At 34.7% G+C, this 21728-nt stretch overlaps 1 protein-coding gene and 1 non-coding gene across 2 annotated transcripts; both read right to left on the bottom strand.

Annotated features, from left to right (window-relative positions):
• Window positions 13550-20678, bottom strand: LOC109331788. The gene is made up of 12 exons (XM_019566501.1): window positions 20145-20678; window positions 19297-19457; window positions 18868-18945; window positions 17691-17770; window positions 17247-17331; window positions 16285-16704; window positions 15874-15981; window positions 14988-15055; window positions 14744-14831; window positions 14550-14621; window positions 14410-14463; window positions 13550-13913 (listed from the first exon to the last, which is right to left on the bottom strand). Exons 1-12 carry the CDS (start codon window positions 20566-20568, stop codon window positions 13833-13835), a joined length of 1719 nt encoding a protein of 572 aa, XP_019422046.1. The 5' UTR covers window positions 20569-20678; the 3' UTR covers window positions 13550-13832.
• Window positions 20793-20865, bottom strand: TRNAA-CGC. Its single transcript has one exon. It is a non-coding gene; the product is annotated as a tRNA-Ala (tRNA).

The following is a 21728-nucleotide window of genomic DNA, read 5'->3' as shown; positions in this document are numbered from 1 at the left end:
ACTACCTATTGAAATCCTTCTCCTCTCTCCTATTAGCTTTGTCTCTTTTCCTATCCATGTTCACTTCTCCCAACTGTTACTAACTCCATCACTATAACCAAATATGAGGCATTGAACTTGTGTGCACATAACCAAATATGAGGCTGAAAAGTTCCGATGCAGGCTAAGGGTGACCCTAGGAGAATACAATGGTGGTTGTTCCCAAGGCGTTGTGCATCATGAACCGAAGGAGATGATCAACTGAGGAGGTGGCATTGTTGTTGGAATCGAACTAGGGAGGAGATGGTGGTGGAGAATATGAAAGTTCATGGTGAGACCCTATTGTGTTCATGTGGAAGTTTCGAGGTGGTGCAATGGTTCACATGGATATCAGTGATGGCGACAAATGTCGCTACTATAATAGCATGCCTAGAAGGGGTGGACATCTGCTGTCCCACAATAGTGTGTCACTCCATGTGCCACTAATTATGATTAGTCAGAAAAATAATTAATTATTAAAATTTTAATTTTTTCAACCAATCATACGTCGTGGTACATGGAGTGACACTCTTTATGGGACAGCAGATGTACTCCACCAGTGGTGAGGATGAAGAGAAATTGGAAAGAGGATGGAAGGGGTTCTAGTGGATAAAAATCTAGTTTCTATCGAATATGAAGAATAAATGAAGAAGGAAGAATAGTCTACCAAAACTAATGTGGTTATGACAAAATGACCAAATTGAATTTTTCTTAAAAAATAAGGACCATAATAAATCAAAAAAAGATGAAAAACCAAATTGAACATTGCAAAATACATAAAGCATCAAAAATGTATTTATGCCCAAAATGATTATATTAATATAAATATGAAAGTATAATAATAATGAACATGTCTACACCAAGATATATAGCTAAAATGTTTCCTTGAAATATTATTTTAACTTTAGAGACTCTTAAGAATTATTTTCTAGGAATCAATTATGTTTCATATTTTTTAAGAATTAATTTGGGTCTTTATCATGTAATAAAACTACTTTGATCCTATGCAATATACTATCTCATTTGTAATGGTGGTCAATTTTTCTAGAAATTGGGGAATCTAAAATGAGATTGTGCATAAGGTTTAATGTTGGGAAAAAGTATTTTTGATTTAAAAATATTACGTGAACTAATTGATTTAAATAATCTCTAAATTAATTCCTTATATTTTGATGATTAACAAAGACTTAAATTTGAGACAGTTAGTTCAACAAAGAATTAAAATTTGAATAGTAAGTCAAGACTATATGGTTGAACAAAGGAATAAATTATTGAATATAAAACTGAATACAAGAGGACAAATGTTTTTCTTAAATGCATAAAGTTTAAGATTCTTAGAAAAACCTTCGAAAATAAAGTGGACTATAAACGCATCCAAGGACGAAGCTTATCCAACGGGTAAGTGGTTCTAAAGGACTAAGCTCATTCATAGTGTAACCACGTCCAAGGACCAAGCTCGACCAACGAGTAAGCTCATATAGTGACAAGTGTGTCCACTAGGGGTGATTACGAGTGGGTAAGACTTGTCCCTTATTCGACCTTAAATGTTGGCCAGGTCCTTTCTTTAAATTTGATCCTAGATTCGAAGCTAACCTGACCCTGAATGTAGATCGGTTCAGCCTTTAAACCTGAACACAATCCTAGATCCAATTAAATATAAATCTTATATCTTTTAGATAAAGTCTTCTCAATATTATTTATTATTATGGTATATAATTTGACATATGAAATGATATATGTATGTATATTGTTAATCATGTATACATGATGAATATATTAGAGAGTCAATGATATTTTTGATCAAATAGATGTCATTACTTTGTACAGAATTGAATAAAGACACATATAAACATGATGACTGAGTGACTGAGACGGGTCAATACTTGTTCCCTACCTCTGACCCTAAATATTGACTGAGTCTAATTTTTGAACTTGAATCCAATCCTAAACTAGTTGACACCCAATCATATTCAGGCTCTATCATGATCGAGTCAAACCAGGTAAGTGAGTAGAATCCTTCTCACCCCTAGTGTCCATAGACAAGTTCATCCAGAGACCAGCACTTCAAACGACTCGCATCCAAGACTTTATTGCTTTACTCATATATGTATCTTTACTTGTCTAATCATTTGAGTTCATTTCAAATAATTAGCATTAATTTCATGAGAATGTTTATGGGGTGAATTAATTTTCTGAACAAGATCAATTTTTTCTGTTATAAAAATATTAGAGTATGTTGCAGTAGAAATGTTGCAAAAATTCAATCAAGCATATAATGTAAAATAAAGAGAGTGGGGAGAAAAGAAGAGATATACAGATGATATTATATTTATTCACCTTCTTGTCCATCAAAGTCTCGGTACTCTTATAGCACAATATATTTTTCCATTTATATTTTGAGTTGTAATTACAAATCTCTCTTTGATATTATTAGTATATTACACACTCAGCAATATCTCACACACTTAGAAGACTTCATCTTCTAAGCAACACTCTTCCCCTTTCCACCACACACTATGGTGAAAAGTTTGTACAAGATGAATGAAGAATATGACTAGGGCCAAGATTGCTTTACAAGATATAACAATGCTAATTCTTACAATCCCTAGTATATTTTATAGATATTGTACACAATGTTGTTAGTGTTTTTAAGTATGGAAATTCAGAGAAAAAACACTTGGTTGCAACTTTAGAAAATTCTAAAAGTTTAAAACTCAAGTTGTAAGAATAAAATGTAGAGAATTTGTTTGAAAGATTGTATATGCAAGTTTGTAAAAGTTCTGTATGAATTTGGGTGTTCCAATGTCTTTAAACAGGCTCCTAACTAGCCATTTTACCTCATTACAAAGGTACAAGACATTTGGAATGAAACTGATTCGTTTTAGATGAAAGTTGTTCAGTTTGGATTTGAAAGTCTAGTGTAACAACTCTTTGTAACTGATTATAACAAACAATAACAGATTACCCAAACATTTTGTCCAATTGAGTAATTGGTTACCCTGTGTCATTTATGTTGGGGAACTCATTACTCAGTTTGGGTAACATGTTACTCAGTCTCACTAACTTGTTACTCACTATCACATAGTTCAAGTAACATGTTACTTAGGTATAGTAACATATTACTCAGATCAAGTACCCCGTTACTTAGCATACTAAAAATTAATTTGTTTTTTACTCTAAGTTTCTAATTGATTTCAAAAATGGTTTTTCACTTTGAGCATTGTGACTAATATATAAATGATTAATATAGAAGTACCTAACTTAGAAGACTTGTAAAATCTAGAATCTTGAGGTTTGGTCTTCTATGTCTTCAAGGTCTCCCTTTTTCTTATTTTTGGTGATCTTGGTATCTTAATCAAAATCGTTCCAAGGTCAGGAGCAAGATCTTCTTCACAGTCTCCAAATTTTTGATGATGACAAACCAACATCGTCTTGAAAGTTTGAGTTTTCTGATTTTGCATACATGATATGATTTAACATAAATATCTTGAGTATGCTCCCCCTATCTTGAGTGTTCCCCTTTATTTTTAAATATGTGCCTTGAAATATATAAACAAAAAAACACAACTCCAATTTCCCCCATTTTGATTTCATCATAAAGAAGGAAAAACCAAGTTTCCAGCACAATATACATATATATATGCAGCAAAAGGGTATAAGATATGTTTATGACTTATGTCTAAGCCAAGGTCAATACAATAAATATGAGCCATAATAATATATGATATAAGATGATAGATTCAAGTTAAACAACATAACATAATAGTCATTAATAAGAAAAAGGTTCATACATACAGAACTTAAACAAGAGTTAACAAATTACAAAGCGACAAAATCAAGAAGTTCACTAACTAAAACATCAAATAGCAACTAGCAATAATTCCTAAATGAAAACCCTAAGACTTTGGCTCGTCACTATCATTGTCAATATCCATGTAGTCCAACGGTTAGTTAATCTTCTAAGTTCAACTTGGACTAATTGACTCTGAGCATCAAGGGCATCCATTCTTGTGGTGATGTAGCCTCGAAGCAAGAACAACTCATCCATAATCATCTGATTGGTAGGCATGGCAGAAGATGAGGATGACTCACCATGGAATGTAGAAGGTTGAGGTGTAGGAGGGTTAGTAGTGGGATTTTCCATAGGAACAATCAGTTGGTAACTTCGATACTTGTAAAGCAAATCACTAGGGTCTCTGAAGAAACTCATTTTGTGGATCACGACCACATTGATCTTGCTATCCCTAACATCCAGTTCGATCTTGGACTCCCAGTAGTTGAAATACCAAAATGATCAAGTATGATGATGATGATTATAGCACAAAGTAAAGGGCTGTGAGTATCTCTAAAATACCATGTTTGTTGTATTACCATCATAACTCAGTTTATCGAAATATTATGCTTAAGATAATACATAAATTGTAGTTCCATATTACTAATTTGTGAATGCTTTAAAAAATTTGGAACTATAACATACCTTAGAAGGTAATGCAACAAATGATCCTCTAGATGGAGATTCCCAACAGAGAGGATATCTCTACCCTTAATAGTTTCACCTAAAGCCCTTTGCTTATGCACTTTTATTTCTCTCTTAGAAAATCTATACTTAGAGTAGTAGAATTATTTTCTATCATAAGCCTCTCATTCACATTGAATGTCAACCCCAACCACACCACTTATGCAAGGTAGATTATGACACACTGAACTGAAAGTCCTCAAATCTAAGACAACGTCTTTTTCTTTAACTGGTGAAAACAATTTATTTCTCCTTAAGTTCAGGTTGCAATAGAATACCCACACAAGTTTAGAGTAGTAGGTACAATGTTCCTCGCAGAACATAAACATATTTTGTTGCCTGAGGAGGGTGTGGAAATGGAAATCATTAGACTCAAAAGAGCGTAACTTACCATACTTAGGAGCGAATGTTGGTCTTCCTAGAAAATACTATGTGAACACGATTAGTTGCTCATCATTTGTAAGAAGGCATGCCAAATCCAACGGATTAGCTTCTGAAGAAGTTGGTTGCTTCCTCTCATAAGCATTGGTACATTGCTTCTTGGTTCTTGATGAAGAAGTCATGAATTTGAGGTTTTGAAAATTTAGGTTTTTGAGAATTTGGGATTTGGGGATTTTTTATTTCATGCTCTAAACTTAAAAATAAGGGTCGGAAAGTTTTTAGAATCGAAAATATGATAAAGAACACCACAAGTTTCAAGCAAAACGAGCAGAAAATGAAGTTTTTAAAAGTGGAGGGGGTGACCACGATTTAGAGGTTTAGAGGAAGAAGAAGTTTCTGAAAATGGAAGGAATCACTTAAATACCTGCACAATGTAATGAGTTTCTCAAACAGAGTAATCGGTTACTCACAATGTAAATGTCCAGTTTCCCAAAATTCCTCTGTGAGTTATGGGTTACTCTCCAGAGTAATCGACTACTCTAACTTTCTGCCTCATCCAGTAATTGCTCTCTTACATGAATAGATTACATATCTAAAATATGAAAATTTAATCAATTTTAAGGCATGTTAAAGCACAAGTAGGCATGCAATAACATAATGAAGTAAATATATAAGCATATGAACATATTTAAGACATGTTAGCTTCATCAAGAATTCCTGATTCTCATCTAATTTTATAAAATAGTTCTTTAGCCAAAGGTTCTATAAAGATGTCTTCTAATTGGTCATATGTATCAACAAATTCTAAGAGTACATCCTTCTATTGGAGATGGCCCATAAGGAAGTGATGTCATATATCAATATGCTTGGTTCGGAAATGCATCACATGATTCTTAGTGAGGTTTATAGCACTAGTATTGTCATATTTTAAAGGAATGCAACCTAAGTCCAATTCATAGTCTTGTAATTGTTGCTTAAGGCACAACACTTGGGCACAACAACTACTAGTTGCAATTTATTATGCCTTAGTCTTACTTAGAGCAACACAAACTTGTTTTTTATAACACCAAGAAACCAATGCATTTCATAATATGTAACAAGTATCACTTGCACTTTTCCTCTCAATTTTGCATCTTAAAATGTAGAGAATTTGTTTGAAAGATTGTATATGCAAGTTTGTAAAAGTTCTGTATGAATTTGGGTGTTCCAATGTCTTTAAACAGGCTCCTAACTAGCCATTTTACCTCATTACAAAGGTACAAGACATTTGGAATGAAACTGATTCGTTTTAGATGAAAGTTGTTCAGTTTGGATTTGAAAGTCTAGTGTAACAACTCTTTGTAACTGATTATAACAAACAATAACAGATTACCCAAACATTTTGTCCAATTGAGTAATTGGTTACCCTGTGTCATTTATGTTGGGGAACTCATTACTCAGTTTGGGTAACATGTTACTCAGTCTCACTAACTTGTTACTCACTATCACATAGTTCAAGTAACATGTTACTTAGGTATAGTAACATATTACTCAGATCAAGTACCCCGTTACTTAGCATACTAAAAATTAATTTGTTTTTTACTCTAAGTTTCTAATTGATTTCAAAAATGGTTTTTCACTTTGAGCATTGTGACTAATATATAAATGATTAATATAGAAGTACCTAACTTAGAAGACTTGTAAAATCTAGAATCTTGAGGTTTGGTCTTCTATGTCTTCAAGGTCTCCCTTTTTCTTATTTTTGGTGATCTTGGTATCTTAATCAAAATCGTTCCAAGGTCAGGAGCAAGATCTTCTTCACAGTCTCCAAATTTTTGATGATGACAAACCAACATCGTCTTGAAAGTTTGAGTTTTCTGATTTTGCATACATGATATGATTTAACATAAATATCTTGAGTATGCTCCCCCTATCTTGAGTGTTCCCCTTTATTTTTAAATATGTGCCTTGAAATATATAAACAAAAAAACACAACTCCAATTTCCCCCATTTTGATTTCATCATAAAGAAGGAAAAACCAAGTTTCCAGCACAATATACATATATATATGCAGCAAAAGGGTATAAGATATGTTTATGACTTATGTCTAAGCCAAGGTCAATACAATAAATATGAGCCATAATAATATATGATATAAGATGATAGATTCAAGTTAAACAACATAACATAATAGTCATTAATAAGAAAAAGGTTCATACATACAGAACTTAAACAAGAGTTAACAAATTACAAAGCGACAAAATCAAGAAGTTCACTAACTAAAACATCAAATAGCAACTAGCAATAATTCCTAAATGAAAACCCTAAGACTTTGGCTCGTCACTATCATTGTCAATATCCATGTAGTCCAACGGTTAGTTAATCTTCTAAGTTCAACTTGGACTAATTGACTCTGAGCATCAAGGGCATCCATTCTTGTGGTGATGTAGCCTCGAAGCAAGAACAACTCATCCATAATCATCTGATTGGTAGGCATGGCAGAAGATGAGGATGACTCACCATGGAATGTAGAAGGTTGAGGTGTAGGAGGGTTAGTAGTGGGATTTTCCATAGGAACAATCAGTTGGTAACTTCGATACTTGTAAAGCAAATCACTAGGGTCTCTGAAGAAACTCATTTTGTGGATCACGACCACATTGATCTTGCTATCCCTAACATCCAGTTCGATCTTGGACTCCCAGTAGTTGAAATACCAAAATGATCAAGTATGATGATGATGATTATAGCACAAAGTAAAGGGCTGTGAGTATCTCTAAAATACCATGTTTGTTGTATTACCATCATAACTCAGTTTATCGAAATATTATGCTTAAGATAATACATAAATTGTAGTTCCATATTACTAATTTGTGAATGCTTTAAAAAATTTGGAACTATAACATACCTTAGAAGGTAATGCAACAAATGATCCTCTAGATGGAGATTCCCAACAGAGAGGATATCTCTACCCTTAATAGTTTCACCTAAAGCCCTTTGCTTATGCACTTTTATTTCTCTCTTAGAAAATCTATACTTAGAGTAGTAGAATTATTTTCTATCATAAGCCTCTCATTCACATTGAATGTCAACCCCAACCACACCACTTATGCAAGGTAGATTATGACACACTGAACTGAAAGTCCTCAAATCTAAGACAACGTCTTTTTCTTTAACTGGTGAAAACAATTTATTTCTCCTTAAGTTCAGGTTGCAATAGAATACCCACACAAGTTTAGAGTAGTAGGTACAATGTTCCTCGCAGAACATAAACATATTTTGTTGCCTGAGGAGGGTGTGGAAATGGAAATCATTAGACTCAAAAGAGCGTAACTTACCATACTTAGGAGCGAATGTTGGTCTTCCTAGAAAATACTATGTGAACACGATTAGTTGCTCATCATTTGTAAGAAGGCATGCCAAATCCAACGGATTAGCTTCTGAAGAAGTTGGTTGCTTCCTCTCATAAGCATTGGTACATTGCTTCTTGGTTCTTGATGAAGAAGTCATGAATTTGAGGTTTTGAAAATTTAGGTTTTTGAGAATTTGGGATTTGGGGATTTTTTATTTCATGCTCTAAACTTAAAAATAAGGGTCGGAAAGTTTTTAGAATCGAAAATATGATAAAGAACACCACAAGTTTCAAGCAAAACGAGCAGAAAATGAAGTTTTTAAAAGTGGAGGGGGTGACCACGATTTAGAGGTTTAGAGGAAGAAGAAGTTTCTGAAAATGGAAGGAATCACTTAAATACCTGCACAATGTAATGAGTTTCTCAAACAGAGTAATCGGTTACTCACAATGTAAATGTCCAGTTTCCCAAAATTCCTCTGTGAGTTATGGGTTACTCTCCAGAGTAATCGACTACTCTAACTTTCTGCCTCATCCAGTAATTGCTCTCTTACATGAATAGATTACATATCTAAAATATGAAAATTTAATCAATTTTAAGGCATGTTAAAGCACAAGTAGGCATGCAATAACATAATGAAGTAAATATATAAGCATATGAACATATTTAAGACATGTTAGCTTCATCAAGAATTCCTGATTCTCATCTAATTTTATAAAATAGTTCTTTAGCCAAAGGTTCTATAAAGATGTCTTCTAATTGGTCATATGTATCAACAAATTCTAAGAGTACATCCTTCTATTGGAGATGGCCCATAAGGAAGTGATGTCATATATCAATATGCTTGGTTCGGAAATGCATCACATGATTCTTAGTGAGGTTTATAGCACTAGTATTGTCATATTTTAAAGGAATGCAACCTAAGTCCAATTCATAGTCTTGTAATTGTTGCTTAAGGCACAACACTTGGGCACAACAACTACTAGTTGCAATTTATTATGCCTTAGTCTTACTTAGAGCAACACAAACTTGTTTTTTATAACACCAAGAAACCAATGCATTTCATAATATGTAACAAGTATCACTTGCACTTTTCCTCTCAATTTTGCATCTAGCAAAATCTGAATCTAAATATCCCACCAAGTCACATAGACTTCCTTCTGGATACCATAATCCAACATCAGTTGTGCTTTTCAAATATTTCATTATTCTTTTAACAACAACAAGATGTGACTCCTTAGGTTTTGATTGATAACATATACATAAGCAGACACTAAACATTATATCTGGTCTATTTGCAGTAAGATAAAGAATGGACTCAATCATATCTCGATACTTTTAAATATTTGTGCATTTTCCAGCTTCAACATATCGATGTATGTTCCTGAACCTATCAGTGTGGCAATTGCTTTGCATTCATCAATCTCAAACCATTTCAAAAAATCCTTGCAATATTTGGATTGACTAACAAAGATGTCATCCTTGACTTTTTTGATTTGGAGTCCAAGAAAGTAGTTCAACTTTTCGATCATGGACATCTCAAACTCTTCTTGCATCATCTTACTGATTTCAGTAAACAACAACTCATTAGTAGAATAAAAAATAATATTATCTATATAAATTCAAACCAATTAAGTGTGATGATCTATTTTATTTTAGAATAGTGTAGTATCAACATTTTGTTTGGTAAAGCATTTTTCAACTAAAAAACTTGTTAGACGATCATACAACGCTTAAAATTTAAAGACAATGATAATTGTACATGTACCGAATACATAAAAGACATAGAAAGATTCATCCTTGTGAGATATGAATATAACACAATGAATAGACTATATTCCTTTAAATTGACAAATGCAATTCTTTTTTGAACAAATAACATCAATATGTAGCAACTCTAGTGGTTTTAAGGTATTAACAATATTCTTGGATTTAAATAATCTTTTGACATGTTTTCCCCTTTGAAATGCATCACAAAGAAAGTTGGATCTAAACTTAAGATCAAATAATCATCTCACAAGGTTATGCTTATTTAACTTTGAGATTAATCTCAAGCTTTTATGACCAAATGTCTTTTGCCAAATCAACTACTCATCTTCAACCATCACTAGACATGATATACTTTGATTAGAAAGGTCTTACAAGCCAATCTTGTATAGATTGTTTTTCTTCTTTGCATTAAATCCACTATAACACAATTATCTTATACTTAGTAGGTTGTGTTTTAGTCATTTGACATTTAACTCATTACATATGGAGGGAAAGAGAACTTCACCAATTTTAATGATTTCAATGATCTTGCCTTTTTAATTGCCACCAAATGTGACCCAATTGTCATTCTTAGGTCTAAGATTTTAATGGTCGGAGGAGATAACTTATCTCCTTATACCAGGGGATACTTTATTGACACACACATATATATATATAGAGAATAAAATATCTCCTCATACCAGGAGATAACTTATCTCCTCTAACCAGTAAAATATGACTTGTGTACTATTTTGTTTAGTTTTAGAAATATTTTTCTAGAATATGATTAAATAGGACACATGTTATAATTTTAATGACTAGAGAATATAATTTATCTCCTTATACTATGAGATACTTTATTCACATATATATGAGGAGAGATCCGTTTACACCAAGTTACGTTACACTTGTTACACTCAATTTCAACCATTCATTTTCTTAAATCTAACAGACAAAAGCGGTTATATATATATATATATATATATAATAGATAGTTATCATTTTTTATATTAAAATCACAATTCTTTACACACAAAAGTGAGACCACACCTTATCTCCCACAAAGTACGCAGTGTACTATTCTATGTGCCAGTTGACGTAATGGATCAGAAAAACACTTAATTATTATATTTTTAACTTAAATATATATATTTTTTCAATCACATAAAGTGACACATGGAGTGACACATTTTGTCCTTTGTAGGACAAAAAATGTGACCCCTACAAAAGTCTCCAACTAATCCTGAGTGCTTCCTTTGGCACAGTTCATATCACTTTCACCAACCAAAGTGTTTTATAATTTGTATCCAGGTATTTAGCAATGAACCATACATACACATGGACCATAGTGGAGGGTGTGGTCTACGACTTGGAGGAGGGCATGTGATGTGAGCCAAGGGGGTATTCCATGATTTAGAAGACAAGTCCTTGGATAATGGTGTGAGTCATTATGAATGCAAATTCCATGTGATTCATAAGGTTCTAAGTCCATTAATGGCATTATTCAAGAGGAGAACCAAGATGTTGACCAAGGTTGGTGGAACCTAGTTGGGCACTAGGCGTGGGTCAAGGGGCGCTAGGTGTGGCACCAGGCGTTGGGCCAACATGCATTGGGTATGTGCACCAGGCGCTGGGCCAACTGGCCTAGGCATGAGCACCAGGGTGCTAGGTGTGATGCATCAGGGCGCTGGACAATTCTGACCGAGGGGCTTGTGCACCATAGGGCACTGGCATGGCGTGTGCAACATTTGGGCACTTGGCGTGGCATGTGTACCATTTGTCCCGCTGGGCATGTCCTTGTGGCCAACTGGGCGTGGCAACATGTTCCAACCATTGATTTACCATTGCATCTAATAAGTGAGAAGGACCATGACACCCCATTTCTCACGTGCATTTTAAGTGTGTTTAACATCTTTTTATTAATTTGAATTCAAATAAAACCCATGTAATGCATGTGTAAATTATCATCAAAAGTGTAACTGCCATCATAAAAGAAGGAGAGAAGAATGGCTTTTGCTACTTGAATAAGGGCTGCAATGGATTTACTTGGCATGTAAACTTGTCATGTGTGTTAAAACTGTGTTAAGACTGTTGAGGAGTCAATTACCCACTGTTCTAAGCCGTTGGCACTCACACTTCACAAATTCACAATATGGAATCATCATGGTTGGCATCCAAAGCTAGCCAACAATTATGCTAGCCATTGGACCCTCTTTATGGATGAATAAATCCATGTTCTAGCCATTGTGCTCTCATTCTACATATGTTGGCTGTGAGGCATCATCTATAGAGTGAAATCTAATGTTGACCAACATTCATACTAGGTGTGGAAGTCTTTATGGGTGAATTATTTCATGATTTAGCCATGTGCTCAAAGGACTTAAGCAACATAGTCGTGAGGAGTTATTGAAGAAAGGGATCCAAAACTTCCGACTTCATTTGCAAACCAAACAACCAGTGGAGTCGAGCATAGAGGCATGGAACAATTTAGCTAAGGAGAATCTTATGTGCACAATCATTAATTGGTCATTTAATGTAATAACTAGACAAAATAACCATGTGGGAATTACTTAAGGGTTGGTTTGGGAGTTGGATTTTGGAGGGGAAGGGAGGGAAATGGAAGGTTTGAGAGCCATGAAACAAGTGTATTTCATGGTTACAAAGCCTTTCCTCTCCCTCCAAAATCCAACCCCAAAGCTAACTCTAAGTATCTAGCCGTGGGAATTAAGCATTAGGCCTCATAGCCATGTGGACAAATGGTATCCAATGTTGGACCAACCACAAATGAGTCATTAATGTGTAATTAGGCAAATAACCAGGTTATTCTTTCTAAAGCTTTATGGTCGTGTAGATTGTGTAACAAAGCACATGTAAACGTGCAAGTAGGAGGTTGAATGACATCCAATGTTGGACAGCCATAAGTTAGGGTTTTAACTTTTAAGTATCTTAATTATGCAAGTTAAAAAGTGTTTATTTGCTTGTAATTTCGTGGAGGCCAAGCTAGGCCAACCACTATATGTATCCGCGTGCTTTCTGGAATAAACTATGAACTTTGAATGTTGAATTTGGATTATTTCCATTTGTTTTAGTTGAGTAGTGACTCTTAAACACCCTTGGCTGGCTGTGTCAAGACAAACCAATCTTAATAAGAATCCTTTCTTGTAGCGATTATCAACTAGGCTTATCAAACAATCTAAGTGTTTGTGGCGCCATCTACCTCAATTCTTGTCTATTTCTTTTATCTTTACTAAACCAATTCGGATGCATACTTTATTTTGTTTACTTTCGTGCATATTACATGCAAACCGTGAGAAATGCACATACACCAACTAAAAACAATCGTCAACAATAGAACCACCCTAAGGAGATTTGCATCAGCGTGGTTATTGACCAGTGCATAGAACAACAAATAGTATCAGAGATAAGAGAGATGAAAATCAGAGTGGTAACTGAAAGGAGTTATGAGAGAAATAGGGGGGAATGTTAGTTGATTTGAAGTTAAAACTTCCACTTAATGGGGGTATGATGAGAAGTGAGACTATTTCCAAAGTCTTATAAATATGCAATTTAGTAAAATAGTACCACCATATTAACCATGGATAGTGCTTATCTACCTTTTATTACCTTTGACCTTGACATTCCCATTCCCATATGATCATATACAACGCACTCGTTCTCCAGACATGATAGTGATAGTTCTAGGAAACCAAAATTTCAAGATTTTCCTGCTAAAAGGCAGAGGAAACTACTGCTCTTTTGCTCAGTCAAGCACAAACCATTGAGCTGGAAATTGTGACTCAACTATTGTTGCAGAGGCACGAACCAGATGGGTCTATACATCTTTAATCTTCCTCAAAAGGCATGGACTGGGAACTTAGAAGTCTTTCCGCCTCATCATTGGCTTCTGCTTGTATTTTCCATCTCTGCACAGAAAAGTTGCGTGAATACACTTTATGTGACAAAACTATGCAAAGGAGTCCTATGCTAGAAGGATAAAATTGTTAATATCACATTAAACATCCTGGCTAGACAAACCCTGCATTTAGCTGAATTAGATTGTCACTAAAGAATATATGATCTCATTAAAACCAGCTAATGTTCCGATCTATCATGGCAAGTCACGTTAAACCCACATTAAATAGCTGATGTCTCATCTATATCTACGGAGTTACTGCTATCACTTTAATCAAGTACCTAGGAATCTCTCAATTGCTTAGCCAGACATTCAAGTTAAAGAAAACGGTTCAATTGTTGGCTTTCTATTTCTCAGTCTAAGTTTTTTCTTTTATTTTTTTCATATACTCTTAAGAAATTTTTCATAGTTATGGAAGAAATATCCAAGTGAGCATTTGCATAAGAAAATATTCCCAAGGCCATATTCACGCCTACATAAGAGGCATGCATTTTATGAGAAAATACCTCCTCCAGATTTTCAAGCTCCATGATTTGCTCTATCTGTTCTGTGATGCTATCCTGCAAAACAAGGACCTTCAGATGAGCAATTAAATTTGGTATATCAAAGATATGACCCAAAATAAAAAAGATTTGTAGTGGTTTACCGCATTACTAGCAGTTTCAGCAGCAAGTACATCAGTTTCCATTTCCACTTCAATTTCAATCATTGAAGAAACCTGACCAAAGAGCACTCAACAAATTTATGTAATATATTGTAAAAGAAACCGGGAGAACTTTTTTTGTTGCATTTCTCAGCAGGAGAGAAAATTGCCTATTCACAACTACATGGAAAACATACCCTAGTATAGCTGTCGATCAATTCAATCCGTCCCCGGAGGGAGTTTTGCAGGCTCTCTCGCACCCTCATGACCTTATTTCTCCGACTCCTAGATACAAATAAAATAATTAGACAATAAAGTAAGAGGAGGAAAGACGAAAAATAAAACATGAAGCCATCAACATAAAATGGTAATCTACAGAGAAATATGACTCTCTCAACAAATATACTAGATATAGAGATGTGTGATGTTATAGCATTTCACCGATAAGAAGGTTCTCCAACAGCTGATATTTTGTTCTCAAGTTGATACATTCGAGCTAACATCCAAATCTACAAAGTAAACACAAATTGATATAAACCAAGCTAGAGGTATATTTCCACAGGAGTGGAAAGAAACTACTATACTCACACACACACAAAATCACAGAATTTTACTCTCATCCTGGGAAATGAGATGCACCACAGAACCAACTTTGCTCAGATAGTTTCCAGAGATGCTACTGACATTTTTAAATCTATGTATCAGCACCTAACAATTAGATTGCTAGTATATAGTACAAACACTTTAAAAGGACTGGACCAGAGGTAGGTATGAATGCTAGAACCTTTATTGCAGAAACATTCCCTGATCTGTCAGTGACAGAACCAATAGAATTCTCTCTATCTTATCTGATCTTTGCTTATTTAAGAGACCCAATTCTCTCCTCATATATCTTCCCAAATGCATGATCCCCAGAAAGACCAAAAGGTCAAGGTTTGATTTCTGGGAACAACACTTGTTGGGAGGGGCAACCACGCAACCCGAAACGGATTAGTTCCTTACCCAAAAAGGTGAGGGAATATCCTTGGTACAAAAAACGGGAGTTAATTGACGGTAAAAGATCATGGTAGTTTAAAACTTTTCAATTTCTGTCTTCAACAATGTAACACTATATCTATGAATACCCAAATATGGGGGAAGCACTTCATATTTTCCCTTGATAAACTTGTGTTCACCAAAAGAATGCAATATCATTGTGATTATAGGTGGTGGAAAACTCTGACAGCAAAACTCTTAAAAATCTTGCAAAAGAAGTATAAACTGTCCCCTATGCAAAAAATAAATAAAGCTTACTATCACTATACTAATTAGAAATTATGTAGCACACCTCTTTTTCAGCAGCTTCTTTTAGGTCTTTGATGCGAGACAGAAGCACATCATATTGTGATAAAAGTCGTTGTTTGATAGCAGTTACTTCTACTGACCCTTGCGGAAGCTGACATAAATAAATGTAGATGAACTTATTATTGCTTTCTGGAAAACATTCATAATTAAATAACATATGAGGAGTGAAGATAAGGGAAATGAAGCCACTATTGATGCTCCATATTTCAATGGTATAGATAATTATAATTTCCGATATATGGGCCACTCATAATCCAAGAGGAATTATAAGAATCCTACTTTGTTTCTATTTCCCGCAATCAAGGATTTGCAGTAATAAAACAAGGCACAAAGTCATAAACCCTCCTTGATTGTGAATATTTAGTGTAAATCACGGATGAACTATCAGCAGTACCTGATTAAACTGGGGTAAAACAAAGTAGTTCAACGTAGCTGTAGCAGCAAGAGATGAAACTGCAACAACTGATAGGAATTGGGGGAGGTTGGGATCAATAAGTCCAGATGCAGCATCACCAGTGGCAATCACAGCAAGAAGTGGAAAGAGGAAGGAGGGTTTAAGTAATGATGAATTTCCTTCTTTTCTTGGGGCTCTTAACAAAAGTGACTCACGCCCATCTTTGTGGTTTGTTATGCACATAGCCTCACCAGGAAAGAAATCAGGAGCCCTTGGACTGAATTTAAAGGGGCCTACATTTCTATATACATCTGAAGGAGCTGCCACAGCAACAGTTACCCTTTCTCCTTCTTGTGCTGGCAGGTCAACCGTTTCAGTTGCAAATCTGTGAGTGCGAGCCATGCCAGAAGGGGTTTGCACCTAAATGGAACGAAAAGTAAAGATAGATGGAAAGAGGTAATATGAGTGAGACTTTATAAAAAGAGTGCTGGAAAGGATAGCAGTAATTGACATGAATGAGATTATTTCAGTAACAAATTAATACATTAAAAAAAAATAAGCACCAATTTCTCAATTCTCAGAGATCATTCCAATTTGATAAGTGACCATAATAAACAAACATATTTTCACTTATGGAGCAAAAGAACAAACTGAAGGGCCAGATGGAGATTTAATCACACAAAGGAAAATAAGAAATTGTTGACAAGCTTACAACATGGTAAAAACTAAATTGACACAAAGAAATGTTGAAACATTTACCCAGTGTAGAACTAAAAAACTAGAGCGCTGAAAAAGCTAATGCATCAAAAGGTATTCAGTATTCATTGTTCCACTACTTCTCACCACCAACTAAACACCTTTAACACAAGTCATATATAGGTCCTCAATTACAACTCTTGCATAACAATATGATCAGATAAAGAATCAAGAGCAGATGTTAAAGGTGAGTGACGAGTATATACCACAATAGAATGAACAGCTGAAGGAATAATTTTCTTCATCAGTGGCAGGAATCTTAACCCTCGTTCCCATGCTGTAATGTCCATGCTGCGTTCGGCAGGAGGAGATCCTTAGAAAAAGTGAATATTCCATGATCAACACCATACACATACATATTATGTTAACAGAGAGACAAACACTGGCTACACAATCATAACGGGGTGGGGGAGAACTACTGGAAGGACTCAAGCATGGTACTTCCCACGGCTAATATAGGATCTGTAAATTAGTGGAAACTCAAAATCTACCAACAAAGGACTTATACATCATCCTAACCAAAACAAAAAATGTAAAGTAAAACAAAATTACTAGTCGTTCTTACCAAAGTAACAAACTGAAGAATTTTTGGAATACTTTTTGTCAATTCACAAGATGAAAGAAAGTATAGAATAATATGACTAACTAACCTGATTTCTTCCGATTGAATACTGACTATGTCACCCGAAACAAGTTCATATTTGTAACGACACTTTGCACAAGATACTATCTGCAGCAAAAATGTTCAGTCAACGTAAAACTATCATATATTCATATAACCATAACTAGTAAATTCCCAAGAGAAAATAAAAATCACGAGAGACCTACCCAGAGGTCCAGTTAAAAATAGATGTCTCAAAGAAGCAATGAAAAAATAGTACTGCCCAATGTATCTCAAACTAGGCCATAGCAAAACCTCACTGCACACTTAATGATAACAAGTTATTCATACTCTTGTACATAATGAGGATTATATCCTCATCCACAACATTCATTAAGGAGTTTTCTTAATAAGACAAGAATGGTAAATAATACATTATCACTGTATAATGTAAATAACCAATTTAACGTAATTTGAAGAGAAGTGAAAGAGAGTTAGTTATGGAATAAAGCCCCACAATCTTATAGGAAACAAATTTTGTGACTTTTTTAAAGTCATTGTCCAATCAATAGAACTGACAATAAACTTCTTTACAAGGTGCCGTTATAATATGTGCGGACTAAATGCCAGAATACCGAGAATGGAAAATTGGCAAGACTTTTGGTAGCTAAATTATCCCATCCTTCATTTATTCCAATGATTTGGAGTTCATTAGATTTCAGAATATCGAGATCTCTATGGAAATAAGGATCAGTAAATTATATAGATATGTGTGTATAAGTGTGTGCTAATTAAAGTAATAATAGAATGAATAGTTGATAACACTGGTATCGTGAATTGTAAGAAATAGAAGAATTGAAAGGAAAAGCCCCTAACCAGAATCAAATTGATTCTGCTAGGGTTCTAAGTAAGAATTTTATTAGATTGAAGAAGAAGGTTACACTAGAGTAGGTTACAAGGTTCCCTCAAGCCTTTTCTCCCACTGATTCCACAATCAGTGCACTCCACACTCTTCTAACTAACTTTCCCTCCACTGTAGTGTTCACTTAATAGAAAAATCCTAACCAACAATTAATTGTCTAACGGCATAGTTGTAATTTTGCTATCCCTTAGCCACACACCTCTTTTCCCTCTCTTATATACTTCTTATAATAGGCTTTAGCCTATCAATAGTTATCATGATTCATGGATAACCAATGTAACATTCACAGAACACAAGGAAATACCTGAATACCTTGTTGTGGTTGTGCAACACCAACAGCTATCCGACAACTAGGACATCTCACTATCTTTCCAAAACGAACCTGAAACAATAGACATGGAATTTCCATTCAATTTTTGCAACATCATTATGCATGATATTAGAAGGCGAGTCTCGGCGCAACGGTAAGATTGTTTGCTTTATGATCTGGAAGTCATGTTTTTAAATCCTGAAAACAACCTCTTCGCTTGTGACTTGTGAGGATAAGACTGTGTGTATCTACTCTCCTCAAATCCCACTAAGTAGGAGAACCTCCTGCTCTGTTCGTCCATTATCCAGAATACTCTAGTACTACATTAATATATTACAACATAGATGACTGACCACATGTATAGCAATTCAATGCAGTGCCATAAATGACACAGAAATAAGAAGAAAAAATCTGTAACCATACCTCCTCACCAGGAGACACGCCCACCTCACAAATATATTTAATCGCCGTAAGAGCATCAGAAACCCTCAGTGATGCAGCCAAACCCTGAATCAACAACGTATACACATCTGCATTTGGCCTAGACCACTTCCATCCCTCATCCAAAGAACCATTGTATCCAACTGGTCATCAATGTACATAAAGTGCTATCAAATTACTAAAGTTAATTAACAAAACCAAAACAAATTTCCGCAGAAAAATAATAATAAAACACCTTTCAGCTGCTATTACCTGTATGGTTAGGGATTTGTTAGCTTAGTTATAAGTTAGTTACATTAATTTAGTCAGTTTCTCACCAACAAGGCATAGCGATACTTATTAGGAGAGACAACCACACATCCCGAAAAATGTATTGGAAGCAATACTAATTAGTTGTTTGCCGAGAGCGGATACCATTTTGGTTATTGCAAAAAAATAGTCACTTTCTCTTGTTTAGAAGCTAACTGTGCTGCTGACGCAGCACTTCAACTAACTTAACTTGCACAACTTGTCTGGAAATGTATATTGTGTTATCTAAATTAATTATTTGCGATTAATTTTTAATTAGGATTAGGTTTATTCATTTGTGGCGATATTTTTTTATTGGTTATCTAATATATACTTCTCCGCTTTTTCTCCTAACCTTTCGGTTATTTTATCTTGTTCTATATAAATTATGCATTTACATACTTCTCACACATTCATTCAATTTGGACTTCAGATTTCCGATTCTCAATTTCTATCGTTTTTCTCTCTGGATCTTAATTTTTTCTTATTTGTGATGCATGCTTTAATTAAGTAAAAAAAAATGAAAAAAATAAGCATTGCACCTTGATCGAACGTGGCACGCATAGCGTAGAAAACGGACAAAGCAAGTTCATGATTGTTGCGTTTAAGCGCAGCGGATATAACAGAGCAGCAATCAGAGACGCAAACGACACCTCGTTTTGACGCAGAGTTTTCAGCGATCATGTTAAGTACCTCATCCGCGTCTTTAGCGGTGGCGACAATTCGGATAAGAAGTTTTTGGTCCAATAATTGTTCGGAAACGGTGTCGTTAGAGACTTCATTATGGTTCTCGCTAACTGAAGCTTTAGCGTTGTTGAGTGATTTTAATAGGTTGGGAATGGAGGAAGTAGAAAAGAAGAGTGTGTTAGTATTGGTGTTGTGGTTTATTGAAGAGGATTTGGGGAGAGGGAGAGGAGAAGAAGAAAGTAAGGGAGAGAAGCAAGGTGTGCATAGGTTTAGAGTCATCTCATAGCAGAAATGTAAAGAGAGAAAAAAGAAGGAACGTTGTGGATTGAGGTGAATGGGAATGATAGTGTGTTATTGCATTATTCTGAATTGTGTCAGTTGAGATGAGGAACGAGAGGTGATGAGGATATTAATGTTTGTGCCAGTTGCAAAAAAATGGATAACGTACATTTTTTTGGCCGTTGATTAGGTTGGAATTAAATAAATGGTTTTGGAAGTAAAAGTGGAGGTGCGGGGAATCGAACCCCGTGCCTCTCGCATGCGAAGCGAGCGCTCTACCATATGAGCTACACCCCCAACGTGTCAACTTGTGACCAATATCAGTTTATATAAAATTAATACAGGTGGTTTCAAAAGTGCATCTTTTTCTACGGGGAAAATTTAAAATAAATAGAAATGACTCAAGCAAAAAGTCTTAAATAATATTGATGATAAAATTTGAGCTAATTATGTGAGAAAAAAATTATATTTAATATAAATAGTTAGTTTACATAACCTACACCAATGCATTATCTTAAGATTTGATTAGCAAGAACATAAGCTAATATACTATAATCAATTATACAAATAATCTAATTTTCAAGTATCATCATATTGTGAATATTTAAATTGCTTTTTACATGTTATGAAGAACAATTGTTGTCGTATATAGTTTTCCGACTGTATTATTGTCTTTCTTTACACACTAAATGAAAGACATGGTAGATTAACTAGGGTGAAGACAGTGATGAAATAGGAGACAAAGAAGCAAAGAAGAGTTAACTATAGAAGATGCCATGGGTCAATTCCAGCATAATGGCCATGTTCCATTCATTTTGAGCCACTCATGTTTACCTTTTGCCACGAAATAGGGTTCACATATTGAAAGGCATAATGAGCAATTAGTATAACTGGGCTTCAATAAGTGCCTACTCTCAAGAAATGTCTTGGGATAATTTTCAATTGTGGCACAATCAAGACCCATCATCATAAAAGGGATGGGTCCTAGGGAAATTGTGGGATAATTTATCCTCATCTTACCAGAGATAAAGCAAAGCCCAGTTATACATAAAATTTCAGGTATTATAGCTAAGTCATATTTGACAATTCTTGGAAGACCTATGTGGACTATGTCATATACTTATCAATGACTTAAATAATCAGCAAAAGAGGAAAGAAGA

The sequence above is a fragment of the Lupinus angustifolius genome, chromosome LG17 (genome assembly GCF_001865875.1).
Source record: "Lupinus angustifolius cultivar Tanjil chromosome LG17, LupAngTanjil_v1.0, whole genome shotgun sequence".
Lineage (NCBI taxonomy): Eukaryota > Viridiplantae > Streptophyta > Magnoliopsida > Fabales > Fabaceae > Lupinus > Lupinus angustifolius.
The sequence above is the reverse complement of the archived record's forward strand: the minus strand, read 5'-3'. Positions and strand labels throughout refer to the sequence as shown.